Raw genomic sequence first — 23,513 nt, 5'->3', positions numbered from 1 at the left:
GGGGATGTGAATCATTTTCCTCCTAAGCACATGGGAGGTCTAGATATCTGAGGGTTTGTGTTACTAGGGAAAAGAATGGACCACTGACTGTATTTAGGTAAGATGGGATTCAGTGACTTTGTCCTCTCTGTCAGCTTTGTCCCAGTCTCACTCCTGTGGTTTGTGAACAGGAGTTGGGGAAGTGGAGGGGGTGGGGATGGGGAGGTACAGAAAGGGTGTCACCTTTTAGTAACTTGTATGGAAAACAAAAGATTCTTTCTCCAGAAACTCCAACAAATTCTTTCTTGAATCTTCTTGGACTAAATTGGATTATGACTTAGTCATTAAATGTATTAAACCCAATCATGACTCAATCTCAATGGAACTAAGGGTGGTGTTACTTCCATTCAAACTACCCTGTGGCTTAAATAGAGAAGTTTCCAGAGAAAAATTAAGGGCAAGGGGAATGGGTACGATAGATATTGATATCAGCACAGTAATAACAATCCAAGGTCCTCCATCTTGTAGCCCCAAAGGGAAAAAGCTTTCTACTACTATTAATCTCTCCCTCCCTATACAAAAGATAGTGATAGGCATGTGAAAGACAAGACAATAAGATAAAATCCCTGTCAACTGAAAGTTTACAAATAGCATGTGGCTATCTCACAAGAGTAGTATGAAATCTAATAGGTATGTAGAAGATGAAAAAAAAAACATTATCCTAGGGTAATTGTGGAAAAAAATTAGTTAGACTTCATTGGATAGAGAAGATTTTGACAGCATCAACTGGGTTTAGAAGTTGGTTTCAAGGTATGGCATTTTTGTCTGAGGAAATGACTTGATCAGATGTATAGAAATGGGAAAAACACAAAGTATAATATTAATAAAGACATGCGGGGCTGGGGAGATAGCTCAGTCGGTAGAGTGCTTGCCTTGCAAGCACAAGGCCCTGGGTTCGATCCCCAGCACCCCAAAAAAAAAAAAAAAAAAAAGACATGCAATTTTACAACTGATCTGCCCATATATTGATACTGAATACTTTAAATGTGACTTGCTAGTCTAAATTGAGAAAAGACATATGGGTAACTACCTATCAGATCTTAAAAGCCTTATACAAAAATGCAAACTATCTTATTAATAATTTTTATATTTATATGTTGAAATTATAATATTTTGATTATACTGGGTTATATAATTAAATTGTAAATTAAATTTCACATATTTCTATTTGCTTTTGTTTTTTTTTTTTTTATGTACCTTTATTTTAATATATTTATTTATACGTGGTGCTGAGAATCGAGCACAGTGCCTCACACATACCAGGCAAGTGTTCTGTCATTGAGCCTCAACCCCAGCCTCTTGTTCTTTATTTTTAAAAATTCTTTCATTACTATTTCTTTAATTTTGAGACAGGTTAACCTCAGCTAAGTCACTGAGGTTCTTGTTAAATTGCTGAGGCTGGCCTTGAACTTGAGATCTTGCCTCAGCCTTCCAAATCACTGGGATGACAGGTGTGTGCTATCATGCCCAGCTTTACTTTTTTAAATGTGACTATTAGAAAATGCAAAATTGTGTGGTTCATATTATATTTCTTTTGGGAAATACTGCTCTAAAAAAATGAAATAATCATGAAAAATAATCAGTTTTTCTTATGAAAATAGGCAATGATGATGGTAAAACACCTAATATAGATAACCTTAGAATGTGTTCAGGATTCCATGAAAAACAAAAGTTATTTATTATATATAATGGATCAGTCATTTTCTTTATATTGCATGATGCCTTGCCATAAATTTGCTTTCTTAATTTTTAAAATTTAATTTATCTACCAGAGTGTAAAAGATAAAAAGTATTGTATTTACTGCCTTTTATCTAACATATTTATTCTTTGGAAGCACACATTTCCTAGAGGAATGTTTTAAACATGACCAAGTCTTTGTTTCTTTTCTTTTTTCTTTTTTTTCCCTATCCTGTTTCCTTTCCTTTTATTTTACTTTATTTTTTTGGTGTTTAAGATTGAGCCCAGGGCCTCATGCATGCTAAGTACAAGCTCTACCACTGAGCAACACCCCCAGCCCTTATGTTTCTTTTTAACAGAAAACATGTACTTTTTGTGTTAATTGGATAAAGTCACAATTTTCTTGTCTACAAAATGAGGATAATAAAATCCAGTATGCAGGTGTGCCATGTTAGATGAGGTAAGTGAATATGCCCTTTAAACGCCATTCAGATATAAACTGAGCAAGTAAGTTCCTGTGTTAGACATTGGAGAAGAGAGAAAGATGACTAAGATCCACCTCTCTCAGCAGAGTGGGAGTGACAAATGTGTGTTAAACCAAGTGGACTTCAGGCAAGGTGACTCAGACACTCAAAGAGGTACTAGATTTTTTTATTACGTGAGCAAAGTGGAAAGAGTGATTATTAGGTTTTCACTCCACCTGGGCTGTCACATTTGGTCTCCACAGACAAGGGTGTAGGGGTGGAGTGGGGGTGGTCATCAGACAGGCATTTTAGATTTTGAATAGAGGACCTATATGAGAGGTTAGGAAAGTTCATGGTATGTATTTTAGATTCTCCTTGGCTTAAATATTTATGGATTTTATTACATTATAGTTGGCTCTGTGTTGCCTTACTGTACCTCAGTGGACCATCTACCAGCCTGAGAGTTCCTCATGACTATGATATTTATCTGTATCTAGCATAGAATTCGACAAAAACCAGATATTCAATGTGTATTTGATGAGTAGATGAATAAGAACTATGCAGCCTTTAGAAGGTGGGATAGCACTGATTACTTAGTTTAAAATACAGTATCTATGAGGATGGTTTTGAATTTCTTTTCTTTTCTTTCTTTTTTTTTTTTTTTTGTACTGGGGATTTAATCCAAGGGTGACTTACCACTGAGTTACGTCCTCAGTTCCCTTAATTTTTAAAGTTTGAGACAGGGTCTTACTAAGTTACTGAGACTGGCCTTGTACTTGTTATCCTTCTGCTTTAGCTTCCCAAGTTGCTGGGATTACAGGCATGCACCACTGTGCCTGGCTAATCCAGTTTTTTTCTTTTTTGGTATTGGGAATTGAACCCAGGCCTCGTGCATGCAAGATAGGTGTTCTACCACTGAGCTATATTCCCAGCCCTGTGTTTGAGTTTCTAGACTCTACCACACACTTAGAGATATCTTTGCTGAAAGATGTGCATCTATATAGAGTGAATGGTAGGTTCTTAGTCTCACGTGAAGAACTGATCTGAATGAAGTCTTGGTGCTTTAGTTACCTGCTGCTAAGGAGGGCTCTTACTTCACCTCCTAGTGGCCATTCCATTCCTGTGGGTTTTCAATACAACTTCCCTTTAAGCTCTGTTCAGTGAAGGATATAGCTGGCTCCACTCCTTTTATTAAAATAAATAAATAAATAAATAAATAAAGCTTCCTGCCAACTTCTGGCTGCATGGAAAGGAGTGTTATTTTTCAGGGGAGGAAGCATAATGGCAAAGGCTTCTATCTACAGGAAATCCAGTGTTTGCTCTGCATAAAGGCATGTGATAAATTGAAAGAAAGGAAGTGGCTTAGTAACTAGTAGGTCAGTTTGTGTGAAATTTTCTTTTTTGGGTTTCCTCCTAGCCTGTTTATATTATCATTATGTTTTAATCTTCTATTTCCTATTTAACTGTGAAGTCACTTTCATGTTAGGGGTGTTTGAGATATGCTCTTAATATGATTGACAGATTCATGGAAAATAAGGCAAGGAGAGAACTGTGTTTATTATTTCTTCTCACTTCCCATGATTTTGAGAAAGGAGGTCAGAAGAGATGTGAATAATTCCTTTCCCTTCCAACCATTTGTAATGGTTTTTGTCAATGGACTGATTATGTCATTGATTTTACAATTACAAGCAGAAACCATTCTTGGCTTAGCTTTTTACCCACTGGGAATATTACAGTTTTTACAATAGAGGATATTTGTAAAAACTTACTGGGCACAAGGCCGAATATATTTTTACCCATTCTAGGAACATAGAGAGTTGCATGAAAGGCTCATGAAAGACCAGGATGAAAAGAGGAAAAGGGTGGGACATTAGTTTTTCCTGTAGGTATTCACTGTTGTGTATACAGGGGTCTTTTTCTTACTTAACTCCTTTGTTGACCACTGTAAACTTTTAATTGTGTAGCAGAGAGAGCTTCATTTTATGAAGCTCTTCTAAATTAGGCACAGGTTATTACTATTATTTTTTTGGTATGGGGATTGAACCCAGTATATTCTTACTACTGAGCTACATCCCCAGCCTTTTTATTCTTTATTTTGAGAAAGGATCTTGGTAAATTGCTGAGGCTGGCCTCAACTTGGGATCCTCTTGCCTCTGCTGCCTAAAATGCTGGAATGACAGGCATGTGCCACCCGGCATGGCTAAATCAGGCACATTTTGACATGGCCTAAAAAGCCATTTGATAAATAGTACTTGCCCCAGATTTTGAGCTTCAGGAGGATTATGGAGGTTAAGGCTCAAAGTTCTGGTGAGAATTGAGAATGGTGTAAAACTCAGGGATGCAGGGAGAGTTGAGAATGAGGACTGGATGTGAGGCTCTGGGATGAAGGAAGGTGCTGATCTGGGTGTGGTCTTGTAACAGTGGGCCACTTTATGCTCTGAATATAGTTCTTGCTGCTCTGCCACTTCTACTTTTTTTTGGGGGGGGGGCAGGGTTTCTTCAGTTATTTTTATGTATTTTTATTTTTTATTTTAAAAAAAGTTATTTTTACAGACTGCATTTTGATTCATTGTACACAAATGAGGCACAACTTTTCATTTCTATGGTTGTACGCGATGTAGATTCACACTGTTCATGTAATCATATATATACATAGGGTAATACTGTCTCAGTCTACTATCTTTACTTCTTTTTTTTATTTTTTTATTTTTATTTTTTATTTATTTATTTATTTATTTATTTTTATTGTAAACAAATGGGATACATGTTGTTTCTCTGTTTGTACATGGCGTAAAGGCATACCAATTGTGTAATCATAAATTTACATAGGGTAATGTTTGATTCATTCTGTTATTTTTTCCCTTCCCCCCCATACCTCCCACCCCTCTTTTCCCTCTATACAGTCCTTCCTTCCTCCATTCCTGCCCCCCTCCCTAACCCTAACTCTAACCCTAACACTAACCCCTCCCACCCCCCATTATGTGTCATCATCCACTTATTAGCGATATCATTCGTCCATTGGTTTTTTGAGATTGGCTTATCTCACTTAGCATGATATTCTCCAGTTTCATCCATTTGCCTGCAAATGCCATAATTTTATCATTCTTTATGGCTGAGTAATATTACATTGTATATATATACCACATTTTCTTTATCCATTCCATCAATTGAAGGACATCTAGGTTGGTTCCACAATCTGTCTATTGTGAACTGAGCAGCTATGAACATTGATGTGGCTGTATCTCTGTAATATGCTGATTTTAAGGGTATAGGCCAAGGAGTGGGATAGCTGGGTCAAATGGTGGTTCCATTCCAAGTTTTCTAAGGAGTCTCCACAATGCTTTCCAGAATGGCTGCGCTAATTTGCAGCCCCACCAGCAATGTATGAGTGTGCCTTTCTCCCCACATCCTCGCCAACACCTGTTGTTGCTTGTATTCTTGATAATCGCCATTCTAATTGGGGTGAGATGGAATCTTAGGGTGGTTTTGATTTGCATTTCTCTTATTACTAGAGATGTTGAACATTTTTCCATATGTTTGTTGATTGCTTGTAGATCTTCTTCTGTGAAGTGTCTATTCATTTCCTTAGCCCATTTGTCAATTGGATTATTTGCATTCTTGGTGTAGAGTTTTTGAGTTCTTTATAGATTCTGGAGATTAGTGCTCTATCTGAAGTATGATTGGCAAAGATTTTCTCCCACTCTGTAGGCTCTTTCTTTGCATTGCTGATAGTTTCCTTTGCTGAGAGAAAGCTTTTAGTTTGAATCTATCCCAGTTATTGATTCTTGCTTTTATTTCTTGTGCTTTGGGAGTCCTGTTGAGGAAGTCTGGTCCTAAGCCGACATGTTGAAGCTCTGGGCCTACTTTTTCTTCTATAAGATACAAGGTCTCTGGTTTGATTCCGAGGTCCTTAATCCATTTTGAGTTTATTTTCGTGCATGGTGAGAGATATGGGTTTAGTTTTATTCTGTTGCATATGGATTTCCAATTCTCCCAGCACCATTTGTTGAAGAGGCTATCTTTTCTCCATTGCATATTTTTGGCCCCTTGGTCTAGTATGAGAAAATTGTATTTATTTGGGTTTGTGTCCGTGTCCTCTATTCTGTACCATTGATCCACCTTTCTATTTTGGTACCAATACCATGCCGTTTTTGTTACTATTGCTTTGTAGTAGAGTTGAAGATCTGGTATTGCGATACCCCCTGCTTCACTCTTTCTGCCAAGGATTGCTTTAGCTATTCTGGGTTTTTATTCTTCCAGATGAATTTCATAATTGCTTGCTCTATTTCTGTAAGGTACAAAATTGGGATTTTAATTGGAATTGCATTGAATCTGTATAGCACTTTTGGTAGTATGGCCATTTTGACAATATTAATTCTTCCTGTCCAGAACATGGGAGATCTTTCCATCTTCTAAGGTTTCTTTAATTTCTTTCTTTAGTGTTCTGTAGTTCTCCTTGTAGAGGTCTTTCACCTCTTTTGTGAGATTGATTCCCAAGTATTTTATTTTTTTCGATGCTATTGTGAATGGGGTAGTTTTTCTAATTTCTTTTTCTGAAGATTCATCACTTATGTATAAAAATGCCTTAGATTTATGTGCATTGATCTTATATCCCGCTACTTTACTGAATTCACTTATGAGTTCTAAGAGTTTTCTGGTGGAATTTCCTGGTTCCTCTAAGTATACAATCACATCATCAGCAAATAGGGATAGTTTGAGTTCTTCTTTTCCTATTCGTATCCCTTTAATTTCTTTGGTCTGTCTAATTGCTCTGGCTAGAGTTTCAAGGACGATATTGAAAAGAAGTGGTGAAAGAGGGCATCCCTGCCTTGTTCCAGTTTTTAGGGGGAATGCTTCAGTTTTTCACCATTTAGAATGATATTAGCCATGGGTTTAGCATAGATGGCCTTTACAATGTTAAGGAATGTTCCCACTATCCCTATTTTTTCTAGTGTTTTGAGCATGAAGGGGTGCTGTATTTTATCAAATGCTTTTTCTGCATCTATCGAAATAATCATGTGATTCTTGACTTTAAGTCTATTGATATGGTGAATGACATTTATTGATTTCCTGATGTTGAACCAACCTTGCATCCCTGGGATGAAACCCACTTGATCATGGTGCACTATCTTTTTAATATGTTTTTGTATGCGATTTGCTAAAATTTTGTTTAGAATTTTTGCATCAATATTCATTAAGGATATTGGTCTGAAATTTTCTTTCCTCAATGTGTCTCTGTCTGGTTTAGGTATCAGGGTAATATTGGCTTCATAGAATGAGTTTGGGAGGGTTCCCTCCTCTTCTATTTTATGGAATACTTTGAGAAGTATTGGAATGAGGTCTTCTTTAAAGGTTTTGTAGAATTCGGCTGAGAACCCATCTGGTCCTGGACTTTTCTTTGTTGGTAGGCTATTGATGACTTCTTCTATTTCATTACCTGAAATTGGTCTATTTAAATTGTGTATATCCTCCTCGTTCAGTTTAGGCAATTCATATGTCTTTAGAAACCTGTTGATGTCTTCAAATTTTCTATTTTGTTGGAGTATAGATTTTCAAAATAGCTTCTAATTATGTTTTGTATTTCTATCGTGTCTGTTGTGATATTTCCTTGTTCTTTCCGAATTTTAGTGATTTGGGTTTTCTGTCATCTTCTCTTTGTTAGTGTGGCTAAAGGTTTATCAATTTTGTTTATTTTTTTGAAGAACCAACTATTTATTTTGTCAATTTTTTGTATTGTTTCTTTTGTTTCAATTTTGTTGATTTCAGCTCTGAGTTTAACTATTTCCTGTCTTCTACTACTTTTGGTGTTGGTCTGTTCTTCTTTTTCTAGGGCTTTGAGCTGTAGTGTTAGGTCGTTTATTTGTTGAGTTTTACTTCTTTTATTAAATGTGCTCCATGAAATAAATTTTCCTCTAAGTACTGCTTTCATAGTGTCCCAGAGATCTTGATATGATGTTTCTTTGTTCTCATTTACCTCTAAGAATTTTTAATTTCCTTCCTAATATCTTCTATTATCCATTCATCATATAATAGCATATTGTTTAATCTCCAGGTGTTGGAGTAATTTCTGTTTTTTACTCTTTCATTTATTTCTAGTTTCAATCCATTATGATCTGATAGAATACAAGGTAGTGTCTCTATCTTCTTGTATTTGCTAACATTAGCTTTGTGGCATAATATATGGTCTATTTTAGAGAAGGATCCATGTGCTGCTGAGAAGAAAGTGTATTTACTCTTGGTTGGATGGTATATTCTATAAATGTCTGTCAAGTCTAAATTATTAATTGTGTTATCAAGATCTATGGTTTCTTTGTTCAATTTTTGTTTGGAAGATCTGTCCAGTGATGAGAGAGGTGTGTTAAAATCAACCTAGTATTATTGTGTTACGGTGTATTTGGTTTCTAAAATTGAGAAGGATTTGTTTGACATACATGGATGAGCCAGTGTTTGGGGCATAGATGTTTATGATTGTTATATCTTGCTGATTTATGGTTCCCTTAAGCAGTATGAAATGTCCTTCTTCATCCGTTCTGACTAACTTTGGCTTGAAGTCCACATTATCTGAAATGAGGATGGATACTCCAGCTTTTTTGCTGAGTCCATGTGCATGGTATGTTTTCCCCATCCTTTCACCTTTAGTCTATGGGTATCTCTTTCTATGAGATGAGTCTCTTGCAGGCAGCATATTGTTGGATCTTTCTTTTTAATCCAATCTGCCAGTCTATGTCTTTTGATTGATGAATTCAGGCCATTAACATTCAGGGTTATTATTGAGATATGATTTGTATTCCTGGTCATTTGGTTCATTTTTAAAATTTTATTTATTATTTATTTATTTTTTGACACAACTTGGTTCCTCCTTTATTTGACAGTTCCTTTAGGATAATTCCTCCCTTTGCTGATTTGCTTCTTTGTGTTTTATCTCTTCCTCATGGAATATTTTGCTGAGAATGTTCTGTAATGCTGGCTTTCTTTTTGTAAATTCTTTTAGCTTTTGTTTATCATGGAATGATTTTATTTCATCGTCAAATTTGAAGGTAAGTTTTGCTGGTATAAGATTCTTGGTTGGCATCCATTTCTTTCAGAGCTTGAAAAATGTTGTTCCAGTCCCTTCTAGCTTTTAGGGTCTGGATTGAAAAATCTGCTGATATCTGTATTGGTTTCCCCCTGAATGTAATTTGGTTCTTTTCTCTCACAGCCTTTAAAATTCTGTCTTTATTTTGTATGTTAGGTATTTTCATTATAATGTCCTTGGTGTGGGTCTGTTTTAATTTTGTGTATTTGGAGTCCTATAAGCCTCTTGAACTTGATTTTCCATTTCATTCTTCAGATTTGGGAAATTTTCTGATATTATTTCATTGAATAGATTGTTCATTCCTTTGGTTTGTTTCTCTAAGCCTTCCTCAATCCCAGTAATTCTCAAATTTGGCCTTTTCATGATATCCCATAGTTCTTGGAGATTCTGTTCAGGATTTCTTACCATCTTCTCTGTTTGTTCAACTTTGCTTTCGAGGTTAAATATTTTGTCTTCAATGTCTGAAGTTCTGTCTTCCAGGTGTTCTATCCTATTGGTTGTGCTTTCTATGGAGTTCTTAATTTGGTTTATTGTTTCCTTCATTTCAAGGATTTCTGTTTGTTTTTTTTTTCAATATCTCTAACTCTTTATTGAAATGATCTTTTGCTTCCTGTATTTGCTCTTTTAACTGTCGATTGGTGTGATCATTCAATGCCCGCATTTGCTCTTTCATCTCATCATTCAATGCTGCATTTGCTCTTTCATCTCATCATTCAATGCCTGCATTTGCTCTTTCATCTCATCGTTTGCTTCCCTGATCATTTTAATTATGTACATTCTGAACTCCCTTTCTGTCATTTCTTCTGCCATGCTGTTGTTGGATTTATTGATGTAACATCTAGATTTGTTTGGGGCATTTTCTTCCCTTGTTTTCTCATATTGTTCAGGAATCAGTGGGTCATTAAGATATTGCAGATTTCCTCTATCAACTTATAATGTCCCTGAAGATTGCTAGTATATCCCTTCTTATCCTTCAGTAGCCTGCAGTCTTGGAGGAAGTTGATAATGCGGTGCTCCACAAGGAAGCTGCCTCTCTAGGGTTGTGGACCCTCAGGTCGGGTATATTCCCTGATAGTGGGAAGAGGTGCCTCCACTTGTTGACCAATGGTCATCCAAAGGAGAACTAGGCTGCGGGCTGAGGCAAGGCCTGTTTGTGCCTGTGTCTCTGGTTTTACCGTCCTTGTGGAAAACCTCACCCGGCAGGGAAGACTCACTCTGTGGGGATGTCTTGCTGATCAGTTCCCCTCCTAGAGGTTCCCCTCAATCTACAACTACCGCCTGGGCTGGCTGTCTTCTCTGCAACCTTCCCAGGGGCCCGGACCTACCTCCTGGGCTGGAGCCTCACCCTTCGCAGGCGAGTCTCCTTAGGCTGCCTCTCCTCAGAGAATCTGCCCGCATTCCTGGAAACTTTGCTCTGCCCCCAGGCGTGTCTCTGTGCAGCTCTTCTAGCAAGAAGCCGCCTAGGTCCTGGCACCCTGCTCTGCTCCTAATTGCCTGGCTATGCAGCCCCTCCTCTGAGCCACCACCTGGAGCCCCGTACAATAGCTCCGAGACCCAGAGACCCGCCACACACCTCTTCCTCCGGACAGCCGCCCGGTGTTCTGACACAGTCACTAGGAATCCAAGCAACTCACTTCGCGTCCTCCTCCTCCCGCCAACCGCCCGTAGCCCTAGGCAGTCACTCCGAGTCCAAGTGACCCGCCCTGTTCCTCCTCCTCCTTGGGGTAGCCCCCGAGTGTTTAGGAGTGGTCGCTCGGAGACCAAGCGACCCACCACGCTCCTCATCCAGGCAGGCCACTGTTGTTCAGGAGCGGTCTCTTTGAATTCAAACAACTCACCACGCAGCTCCTCCTCTGGCAACCACCTGTGGCTCTGATGCAGTCACTCCTAGACCAAGCGACCCGCCGCTCTTCTCCTCTTCCTCCGGGCAACCCCCCGGTGTTCAGAAGCGATCGCTCTGAGTCCAAACATCTCGCCACGCAGCTCTTCCTCAGGCAGCCGCCCGGAGCCCCAGTGGTTGCTCCGAGTCCAAGCGCTGTGCTGAGTGGCCTCTGCTACGATGTTCCCAGTGGTCCGTGTTTACCGCTTCAGTGGGGGAGGGGCTTCTCGCCGAGCAACTCTACTTCACAAAGTTCCTGTTTTCCGGGGCTACCGCCCCATCCGGGACGCCTCCCCAACGGGAGAGACTCACCCGGTGGCTTTGAGTTGGTCCCAAGTCTCTCACTATCTCCTCTTTTGAATCCTGCATCCTGGAGCAACATGAAATGCAGCTGCCCTCTAGTCCACCATCTTGAAAACCCCCCTAGTCTGCCATCTTGAAACCCCCTTTACTTTCTTATTTTTAAAACAGACGTGTTTCTTTCTCTTCCTCTCTCCCTCACCTTCCTAATCTCTCCCTTTGCCTAATCTCAGGGGAAACAGGATTACCATTCCTGCCCATCCTAGGCATGGTTATCTGTCCTTGTGCACACAACCGCCACAGGAACAAAGTAATCCAGTCTTGGGTATGGCACCAGAAGATCAAAGAAATGACTGTATTCCAAATTAACAAGTGAACTACAACTCCAGACAGAGAATGTAGCCTTCAAATCACCTCTTTAAAAAACATGCCTATGCCTCCTGAGGGGGAAAATCTCGGCCTCCAGGACAGGAGTCCTTGCTTTTCTCCTTTGCTAGCAAAGCAATGCAACTTCTTTTTCCGTTTTTTTCCCCAAACCTTATCTTCATTATTGGACTGGAATGGGGACAAGGACTGAACTTTCACTAACAGTCTGACCATCCCAAGGGTTCATGGTGTTTAGAGAGTTGGTCCACAAGGTGACATGTGGAGAGGTGGTGGAACCTTTGGGAGGTAGGGCCTAGTTAGAGGTCATTAGGGAAGTATCCCTAATGGATTGTGGGACCCAGTCTCCCTCTCTGACTTCCTGTTTGACCATGTGAACTCTCTGCCCCCCACATTCTTGCCATGATGTGCTCTCACCTGCTGTGTCCCCCCCATCACCTTCAGAGCCCAAGCAGATGGGGTCATTTCATCTGTACTTTAATCTCTGAAACATGAGTTAAATAAATGTTTTCTCTTTATCAGTGAGCTCCCCCAGGTATTTCATTGTAGTTATGCAAAGCTGACTAACAGAGAGTTATCAGTATCTAAAGTGAACAGGACTCAATAATAAAAAAAGAGATAAAATTCCATTTAGCCATGTGGGCATAAATAGCCATATTAAATGTCTTTTTGATTTGGTACATAGAAGATATTCAATTCCTGTTCATTGAATTTGATTTTTAAACCAGTGATACATTCTCACCTTTCCTCTCTTCCATAATCTTGTATTTGGACCTCCAAATTATTCAGATTATGGTTAAGAAACTTAAGAGTAGCACTGCATATTTTAGTAAAATGAGTCATATTTCTGAAGGGAAAAAGAGGTCAAATAGAGACTTGCCAAACTTACGAAGACTCTTTAAAGTGTCCACACAATTTTCTAACTGTTAAGGTAATTTTTTTTGTTACCTTTTTACTATTCCGTGAATTTGGATAAGTTGCTTTAACTCCTCCAAACCTCAGTCCCTCCTTAAAGTTGAGGTTTGGATTTCTCAGTCTTTAAATTTTACCTTAGCCCTAAAACATTTTTACTTTTCACACCTCATTCACTAATGAGATTTTTTTTTTGGTCCTGGGGATTGAACCCAGGGACATGTTGCTACATCTCCTGCTCTTTTATTTTTATTTGAGACAGAGTGTTACTAAGTTGCTTATAGTCTCATTAAGTTGCTGAGGCTGGCCTTGATCTTGTGATCCTCTTGCCTCAGCCTCCTGAGTTGCTGGGATTACAGGTGGTGCATCACCATGCCCAGTCATGAAATTGTTTTTTTTAAAGCACTGTAATGCAAGATAAATAAAATTTTCTTTTAAAAAAATACGTGTACCAGTTTTCACGTGTAGGTTTGCCTGTATTTTTATTGCCGTGTGTGTATCATGCAGAGTATGTTATGCAGATTTTTTGGAATTTAGTCTTTGATTTCAGCCTTGTAAATAGCAGGTCATACAGTTGAAGCCACTGAGAAGTGGAAGGGCCTGACCTTAAATCCTTGACATTGACAAGTACTGCTTTGTGTCTTTAGGAAAACTGTCTTTCTATGCCCCATTTCTTGTTTGTGATATGGAAATAATGTGGTACTTTATAAAGCTATTGTGAGACCTATGGAAAACAGTACATGTTACCTAATGTCTTTACATGAAAATGAGTCTCAGATTTTGTCCAGCCAACACATGAACACATTTTATATGTGGACTTAGACATCATAAATTTAGAACTATTTTACCCAATATTTATCAAATAAGGTGATGACCAGAATGTTTTCCTGATGGGAACTGACAATATATTTCTTTATCTTTGTAGATCTTATATTGTACTTTAAACACACCTAAAATCGACATGGAAAAACTCCTAGGAGGGCAATTAGGTCTTGAAGATTTCATATTTGCCCATGTGAAAGGACTAAAAAAGAAGTGAATGTGTATAAATCTGAAGATTCACTTGGACTCACCATCACAGATAATGGTGTTGGCTATGCTTTTATCAAGGTAAGTTACAAAGCAAACCAAAACAGTGTGACCTAATTGAGGGTAATATTTAAGAAAATCTACCAGGTCAATGACAGAAATGATCTTCAGGGTGAGAGCTGGCTCAGCAGGCATGCATGAATTGGTAATGTTAGTTTCACTTTCATTTAAAAAAAATGTTGAAAGACATCATTTTTTGTTTACCCTTTCTTTGAATTTCTTCCCTTTGGTTTAAACTTCCTCTTGAATATAGAACTTATTGAAAAGAAAGACTGTTCCTGGTGCCTGTTCATGTAAGTTTTTCCAGTTTTGCAGCTCTAAAATCAGATGACATTCATGCTGACATCCAGGGATTTAGGGTTCCTTTTAACTGCACAGATTTTCAGCTACTTTATTTACTTCTTTAAATTGCTCTTCAGAATTACATGAACTATATAATTCCTCTGTTTAAATACAGAGACAGTAATATAAAGAAACAAAGGCAAGAGAAAGAAGTTTGAAATGGGACAAAAATTTTTCGAAATAAGGAGTAGTAAAAAGGTAAATACCTCTTAAAAATAGTTCTGTTGTAATAAGGACAGTTGTTACCTGGCATCTGTGTGGAGATTGGTTCCAGGACTCTCTGGGGATGCTAGTCTTCAGAAGCTCGACTTTCTGTAGAATTTGCATATAACCTATGACATTCTCCTACATACTTTCAATCATCTCTAGATTACTTATATATAAAATTTAAATGTTATGTAAATTGTTATTGTATTGTTTGGGGAATAATGACAAGTAAAAAAAAGTCTGTACATGTTCAGGACAGAAGCGAAACATTTTTTTTTTTTTTTCCTTTTGAAATGGTTTCTCGCTATGTTGCCCAGTCTAGCCATGAAATTCTGGGATCAGGTGATCCTTCTGCCTTGGAGTTGAATGTAACTGTAATAATAACAGCTGACTTATACTGAATGCTTGCCAGGTACTAGGCACTTTGCATATATTTTCTTATTTAATTCTCACAACAATTCTATTTGTTGGTGTTATGTCTTTTTATTTACTTTTATGTTGTTGAGGTGTAAGTTTCCTTTTTTTTTTTTGGTATCAGAATTGAACCCAGGGTGCTTAACAACTGAGCCACATCCCCAGCCCTTTTTATTTTTTATTTTGAGACAGGATTTCACTAAGTTTCTTAGGGCCTTGCTAAGTTTCTGAGGCTGGCTTTGAACTTGCTGTTCTCCTGCTTCAGCCTCCTTAGTTACTGGGCTTACAGGCATGCTCCCCTGTGTGAGGTGTAACAAATTTTTAATGAATGTCTACATCTTTTTTTTTTTTTTTTTTTTTTTTGGTGCTGGGGATTGAACCCAGGGCCTTGTGCATGCGAGGCAAGTACTCTATCAACTGAGTTATTTCCCCAGCCCGAATGTCTACATCTTAACACCTGTGTACCTACCACCCATATCAATGGAAAATTCTGTTTGTACTGCTCTGAAGCCTTTCTGTGCCCTTTCTCAGTAAATGCTCTCCCCTCCACCCCTTTGGGGAGAGTAGTAGCCACTATGGCTCTCAGAGTTGTAGCTACTATTTTGACTTCTGTCACCATTTGCTTCTTGAAGTTTATATACTCTATTTTTTCTGACTTATTTTGTTCAACATTATGTCTGTGAGATTCGTCCATGGGAAGGTAATATTAGCAACTCTTATCTTGCAGGTATAAAAATAGGATCAGGAAAGTTAAAGTAATTTGCCCAAAGTTATACAGCTGGAGAAATTCAGGATTTGAATCCAAGAAGCCTGACAGTGGACCTGGCATTCCTGTGCGCTGAGCTAAGAATTAGTGGTAGGCTGCATGCAGCATAGCATGTTGCATGTCTTTATTTTGTCCAAATCTTGACTTGCTGATGCATTGTCATCATTAAAGAAATAGTTTTAGGAAAGTTATATACTTAAACTAAATGGTGCTTCAACTTCCCACTTGATAGAATGGCTATTTTTAACTCTGCAAAAGATATGACTGTGCTGAAGGTTGAGTGGGTGACCAAATGGAAAATCTGTGAGTTGGGAAAGTCATGTGGGATTATCCAAGGGAAGCTCAGGACATGAGGCATATGCAGCAGTGACTTTCTAATGTCAGAAGAGAAGGGCTTGGAAGTTTTGCAAACATGTGTGGATTTTTTAGATGTTAGTCTCTGACATTTGGAGCTCGTGTTTCTATTTTTTTTAATGCCTTGTCTAACATGTGCCTGCCTTAGAGTACTAGTCATTAGCCCTGTGGAGACAAAGGACCTGGTGGACAAAGGAGAAAGTGGAAAATAATCCAAACAGCAAACACAGAATTCACTTTAATAGAGAGATTCATATTGTACTGTGTACTTAGTTTATAAAAATTTTAAAAATGGGATAATTTCCTACACAAGAGTATAAAGATATAAAGAACTCTTGTGTGTGTGCATGTATCCCTTAGTACTTGGAGTGTAATTACTAAGCACAAGGATATTCCTTATATATAACTACAGTACAGTTATAAAATTTTAAAATCTCACATTTATATAATACTTTTAAATTAATCTATAGTTCATATTGCAACTTCATTTGTTTTCCTAATAATGTCCATTTCCCTGGTACAGATTCAGTCCAGGGTCATGCTTTATGTTTAGTTACCATGTCTTTTAGTCTTTTAAAAATTATTATAATCATTAATGCAGTAATTAGGTAAATTAATGGGTTTCACTGTGGCATTCCATACATGTATATATTAAGTTCTGATATTGTCCTCCCTCCCTTTCTTACCCTTCCTGGACTTTCATAGTCCTACTTTCAGGTCATCTTTTTTTAGTTTCTACATATGAGAGACAATATGACATTTGTCTTTTTTGTGTATAACTTATTTCACTTAAACATGATGTCTTCCAGTTCCACCCATTTCCTGCAAAAGGCAGGATTTTATTTTCTTTATGACTGAATAATACTCAATTGTGTCTGTGTATTTTCTTTATCCATTCATCTGTTGATGGGCACTTAGTCTATTTCCATCTCTTGGCTATTGTGAATAGTGCCACTGTAGACATGGGTATGAAGGTATTTCTTTTGTATGCTGACTTCAGTTTCTTTGGATATGTACTCAGGAGTGGGATAGGGGATAGCTACATGATATGGTGGTTCTATTTTTACTTTCTTGAGGACCCTCCACAGTGTTTTCCATAGTGAGTGTACAAATTTACATTCCCACCAAGAAAATATAAGGTTGTCTTTTTTTTCCACAACCTCACCAACATTTTTTTTTTTCAGTACTAGAAATTGAACCCAGGAGTGCTCTACCACTGAGCTACATCACCAGGTCTATTTATTTTTATTTTGAGACAGAGTCTCTAAGTTGCCAGGATTGAACTGGAACTTGTGATCCTCCTGCCTCAGCCTCCTGAGTAGTTGGTGTGTGCCCCTGTACCTGGCTTATTTTTTGTTTTTTTGGTAGTTGCTGTTCTTCCTGGGGTGAGATGAAATCTCAATGTTGTTTTGATTTGCATTTCCCTGATAGCTATTAGATACTGATAATTTTTCATATATTTATTGGCCATTTGCACTTACATTTGTGAAGTGTGTATTCAGACCATTTGCCCATTTCTTGATTGGATTATATGTTTTATTTTGTTAAATTATTATTATTTTTTCCCTGTACTAGGAATTGAATCCAGGGGTGCTTAGCCACTGAGCCACATCCCAGACCTTTTTATTTTTTATCTTGAGACAGGGTCTCGCCAAGTTGCTTAGGGCCTTGCCAAGTTTCTGAGGCTGGCCTTGAATTTGTGATCCTTCTGCCTCAGCCTTCTGAGTTGCTGGGATTACAGGCGTGTGCTACTGTGCTTAGCTTGAATTATTCTAGATAGTAACCGTCAGATGAATAGCTACCAACGATTTTCTCCTATTCTGTAGGTTGTCTCTTTACTTTTCTTTACTGTTTGGAAACTTTTAAATTTGTTTTAAATCCATTTGTCAATTTTGGCTTTTGTTTCTTGGGCTGTTGGGGTCCTAACCCAGAAATCACTGTGCCAATATCTTGAAAGGTTTCTCCTATGTTTTGTTCTAGTAGTTTTAAAACATCTGTCTTATAGTAAGGTCTTTGATTCATTTTGTGCAAGGTGAGAGATAGGGATCTAGGTTCAATCATCTGCATGTAAGTATCCACTTTTCCCAGCATCTTTTGTTGAAGACGCTAACCTTTTTCTAACATGTTTTTAGCACCTTTGTTAAGAACAGTTGGCTGAAGATGTATGGACTTACTTCTGGGTCTTTTATTCTACTTCTATTCTGTTGGTCTATGGGTCTATTTTTATCAGTACCATATTGATTTTATTACCATTTCTGTAGTATGTTTTGAAATCTGGTATTGTGGTGCTTCTAGCATTGTTCTTTTTGCTCAGGACTGGTTTGGCTATTCAGGGTCTTTTTTGTTTCTATACGAATTTTAGGATTATTTTTTCTAGTTCTGTGAAGAATGTCATTGTTGATTAAGATTGCATTGAATCTGTAGATCACTTTGGGTAGTATGGCCATTTTGTCAACATTAATTTTCCCACTCCATGAACATAGGAAATCTTTTCAGCTTCTAGTGTTTTCTTAATTTCTTTCTTCATTGTTTCACGATTTTCATTGTAAGGGTATTTCACATACTTACTTAGGTATTATTCTTAGTTATTTGTTTTCTGGCTATTGTGAATCATATTGCTTTTCTGATTTTTTTCTCAGTGAGTTCATTATTGATGTATAGAAAAGCTACTGATTTTTGTGTTTTGATTTTTGTATACTGGTATTTAAGTGAATTTATCAGCTCTAAAAGTCTTTTGATGGAGTCTTTAGGATTTTCTGTGTACTGAGTCATATCTGCAAATGGGGTATTTGACTTCCTCCTTTCCAGTTTATACACCTTTCATTTCTTTCTCTTGCCTGGTTTCTCTGGCTAGCACTTCTAATACTATATTGAATAAGAGTGATGAGAGTAGACAATTTTGTCTTGTTTCTGATCTTAGGGGAATTACTTTGCTTTTTCCCAGTATATGGTTTGGATCTGAAATGTCTCCTAAAGTTTCTGGTTAAAAGTATGGTCCCCAATATGATTGGATCATGAGGACTGTAACCTTATCAGTGAATTAGTCCATTTGATGGATTATCCATTAATAGCTGAATATATAATAAATAGTAATTGATAGCTGAACTGAAGGGAGGTAGGACCTAGTTGGAGGAAGTATGTCACTGTTGGGTGCCATGGTTTATTTTCTCCCTCACTCCTTTTTAGTTGACACAAGCTGAGCAACTTTCCTCCAGCGTGACCTTTGACCATTACAGGCATGCACCACTGTGGCTAACTTGCAACTTTTAATATTCTTTATTTCTTGGGTACTTTTGGCAATTTTACTATAATATGTTGTGGAGGTGTTCTTTTCTGGTCATGTCTGTTTAGAGTTCTAAATGCCTCCTGCACCTGGATGTTCATGTCTTTCCTAAGATATGGGGCATTTTCTGCTATTATTTCACTATGTTTTCTGTATCCATGGATGTTTGGTGTCCCAGAGATATTGTATGCTCTTTTCATTCATTCATTCTTTTTCCCTTTCTTTAGTACTGTGACCCTTAGGAAGTGACAGATCACCTTGTTTGTTCTTATTTGTCCATCAGTGTTGAGATTTGCCCATCTGTTGGGATCAGTATCTCTTCTGTTTTTGCGTGTTGGCCTTATGGTATGAATTTTTTTTTTTTAATGCCAGTGTGACTGCAGTGGTTTGTTGTATAGTGTTGTGTTTATTTCTAACCTGACTCCATAGTCTAATCTCCTTGTAGCTTGTTTGGTTGTGATTTATGGATTTGGGCACAGAGCATTCTATATTGAATTTGAAAAGATCCAGTTTCTCTGTAAGACTTCTAAGAGTGGAGACACTCTTCTACTTCAGGCAGATATGGTGTAGACAGCAGAGTATGTGGGATGTGTCCTCTGGGTACTTCTGTTTTGGGAGTGGAACCCCCTTTGGAGTTGGGGTTTTCCACAAGTACTGTTGTTGGCAGTAGCACTGTTACTTGAAATGATTCTGATGCTGATTACTTCAGTGTTGTTGAAGGGCCTTCTTATTGGAAATTGGTAGTTCATGGGAATGGAAAGGGACTTGGAATGACAACTTCCTCTCTGTGGGACTCATCTTCAGATATAACAGTTCTGCACGAATGGACCATGTGTGACCAAGATGGATCCATATAGATGTGATGCCATTAATCATTGTGTTCTTCTGTTACTGTGGGAATAACACAGGACGTAGTCTAGGATATGGTCCTTAGCCTCCCTTATCTGTGCACACTTAGTATGGGTGGACAGTTGAGATCTTATGTCTTCCTTTTCTTTAAGTAGAAGTATCTGCCAGGATATTAGCAGGACTGGATTGTGACTGGTGCTGAGCTTATGGGAATATGCCTCAGAGACAGAGCATCTGAGGCCCAGTTCAATTCTCAGCACTGGAAGGGGAAAAAAAGTAAAAGAGCAAGAGAAAGAGAGAAATAATTAAAAAGTGAATAATAAAAATAGATAAAAACAAAAGAAGAATAGGGAAAATGATATCAAAAATAAAAGGGAAAGACATGAGAAAGAAGAAAAAAGAAAAAATCAAATTAAAAATGAAACAAAAGTAAGGACAAAAAAAGATAGAATAGAAAACAACAACAACAACAAAATTCCTCCAAGGCACTCAGATAACTTCTAAGGTTGGAATTCACCAGGTATGGGGGCAGGAGTGTGTTTCAACTACAGCTTGCTGTAGTTTCTCTTAGCTCTTGCCAAGTGAGTTTGGGGTGGTACCCAGGTTGCACCCTGTGTTTCTTGCTGAACAGGTCAAGGCAGAATATTGATCTTGCCAGGGGTATATTCTTTCATAAGGTTTTTAGTCTGCCTACCCAGGGTGCGTCCAGAGGCCACACAAGTCCTTCCCCTCAGCTGAATTTTGGCAGAATGTGGACTGTGCTAGCTATATGTGTGCTTCTGAGGGTTTTAGTCTTTGTCCTGGGTGTCCTGGCAAATGGCAAAGCTGTAGCTGATGCCTAGAATTTCTCCAAGGATGTGGGGAGCAATTGAACCACTGAGTTCTGAACTGGAGGGGACGATACAAGGACTCTGTGGTCAGCTAGCCTTGATCCTTGCACCTCAGACTGGTCATGCAGAAGCACGCTCAGTTGGTTTCATTCATGTTGTGGAGGTCAGAATTGCTATGGAGACGCTCCTAAGCCTCACTTGTCTCATAATGCAGTCCCGACACTGCACTGTCCCGACAATGCAGCGAGTGTCCACAGGAACCCTGAGATGTGATTTTGCCAGGTTTTCTGATCCCCAGAGCAGTTTAGTCTCTGACAATAGGACCTATCTCAAGATGGCTCCTGGCTCAAGCACTGTTTGCTGAGGGATAGGTGAATTTCTTCTCTAAAGCTAACTTGCAGTGCATAGTCCTTGTCACCTATTTAAATTGTTTGTTGGTAGGGTGCTGTCTTCTGTGTTATACTGCAACTTTTCCTGTTTTACTTTTATTCCCTTAGAAGGGAGAGTCCCCTTTCCCCAGCTGAGGTGCCAGGCACTGGAAATTCTTTCGCTTTGTTATTCTCTTTACTCTCTGGCTTTCACCAGGTTTTGTTTCCTTTGCTGTCAGTTTACAGTGCTCACCCATAGCCATAGACACCAAGAGTAGTTACACACCTGGGCTTTGTTTCCCTGGGAGGAGCAACTAGTGCTGGGTGTCATTAGTCTGTCATCTTGAGCCTCCAGGGTTTTTTTCTTTCTAGTCTTTTAAAATCTAGAATTGTTTCTTAGCCTTTTGAGGGATATCCCCTTTATTTGAGTCTTTTCTGATGTTTCCTCACGTTAGAGACAGGTTGTGCATTTTGGGAAGGAAAATTACATAAGTACTGCAGTGTCCTCAGTGTACCACATCAGAAAGTGCTTGATGTTGGTTTGTCCCGTTATTTATGATGTTAATTTTTGTCATTTGTCTAAGGTGGTGTCCACCAATCTTTTTCACCACAAAAGTATTGTATTTTCCTTTGTAATTAATAAATATATAAAACAATCAGGGTGATTGGCATATATATTTCATCTCGAGTATATGTATTTTTTCTTTTAAACAACATTCTAAATCCTTTGTTTTTTTTCTTTTTTAAAGACTGCACTTCTAATTTTATGTATATCAATAAAATATATGTATATTTTAAAAAATAAATAAATAAATAATGGTGGGGATATATTTGACATTGTGAAAATATCCTGTTCCCTTACTCAGAACCCACTAATCTAGCATCTATTGATGTATCTTGCTTGAATCAATTTTTCCTATGATGGTTGCAAAATGATAGTTTTCCCAATACCATCATTCTTTAAATATTTATTAGAAAACATTCTTTTTTAAAAAACTGGTTCTATTTATTTATTTATTTATTAGCATGAGTACATTATTTTTTATTTTATTCAATGGGTTCTAAGCTAGTATTATCATTTATTTTCTGAGATTTGACCTGTAGAAATCTGGTAAGCTGGCTCTTTCAGTATGGCTCTCATCATTTTATAGAGCAGTTCCTTACTTTCTGGCACAAGATGTTCTAGGCTCATCTTATATCTTCCTTTTCTCAGGCCCAGACTCAACCATTTTTCTAAGGAGTTTTTTTTTTTTTTTTTTGGTACTTAGGGGCACTCAATCAGTGAACCACATCCTTAACCCTATTTTATATTTTATTTAGAAACAGAGTCTCACTGAGTTGCTAAGCACCTCATGTTTGCTGAGGCTGGCTTTGAACTTGAGATCCTCCTGTAATCCTCAGCCTCCTGAGCCACTGGGATTACAGGTGTGTGCCACCATGCCCAGCAGGAGCCCTGATTTTTTAAAATGATATTTCAAATTCAGGTTCTTGATATTTCAAACTCAAGTTATGAGTAGTAGTCTTTCATTGCTACTGGAGTTTTATTATTTCTAGGTCTTTTTCAGTGATAGCATTAGAAAAACATGTTTATGCTGGGTGTGGTGGTACATGCCTATGATCCCAGCAACTCAGAAGGTTGAGGCAGGAGGATTGCAAGTTCAAAGCCAGCAACTTAGTGAAGCACTAAGCAACTCAGTGAGACCCTGTATCTAGATAAAATACGAAAAAGGGCTAGGGATGTTGCTCAGTGGTTAAGTGCTTCTGGGTTCAATCCTTAGTACCAAAAAGAAAAAAGAAAAAAAAAAAAAAGTAAACATGTTTATTAGAAATGATGAATTCATAATTATGCTTCATTCTCATCTCAAGGCTATTCCTTGACTTTCCTATAAAAATATTTACTCAAACATGCTCTCATTTGCTTAGTCCTACAATTTATACCAACTAGTTTTAGTATTGCTATATCGATAATACTATGAAAAATAAACCTATTAATAAGAGTTCAAAGTCTGAATGTACTCCATTTTGTCTTTATTGTGTGTGTGTGTGTGTGTGTGTGTGTGTGTGTGTAAATTATATAGATTTGAAGTTTTGTATTCACAAGTTATTTGGAATAGTTCTGTCCTATTTTCCCCTACCTCTGGTGTCTATGCTCTTTATTTGAAATACTCTTGAGTCCTTTTGCTTCTGTTTGTTTTTCCCTCATCCATGTTTAACCAGTTTTATTTTCTGAATATAATAAAAAATATGATTCAAAAAATCAAAACTATATGTAAAGATTTT

The 23,513-nt window shown here is 37.8% G+C and overlaps 1 protein-coding gene across 1 annotated transcript in view; it reads left to right on the top strand.

The window, feature by feature from the left end:
• The window catches only part of Gipc2 (GIPC PDZ domain containing family member 2), an 89,339-nt gene that overhangs the window by 25,086 nt on the left and 40,740 nt on the right, over positions 1-23,513 (top strand). Inside the window, 2 exon segments of the mRNA XM_047529363.1 lie at positions 13,657-13,753; positions 13,756-13,841. Coding sequence (XP_047385319.1) covers positions 13,657-13,753; positions 13,756-13,841 — 183 coding nt within the window.

The sequence above is a fragment of the Sciurus carolinensis genome, chromosome 1 (genome assembly GCF_902686445.1).
Source record: "Sciurus carolinensis chromosome 1, mSciCar1.2, whole genome shotgun sequence".
In the NCBI taxonomy this organism is placed as follows: Eukaryota; Metazoa; Chordata; class Mammalia; order Rodentia; family Sciuridae; genus Sciurus; species Sciurus carolinensis.
Note: the sequence above shows the minus strand (reverse complement) of the source record. Positions and strands in the feature narration are given on the sequence as shown.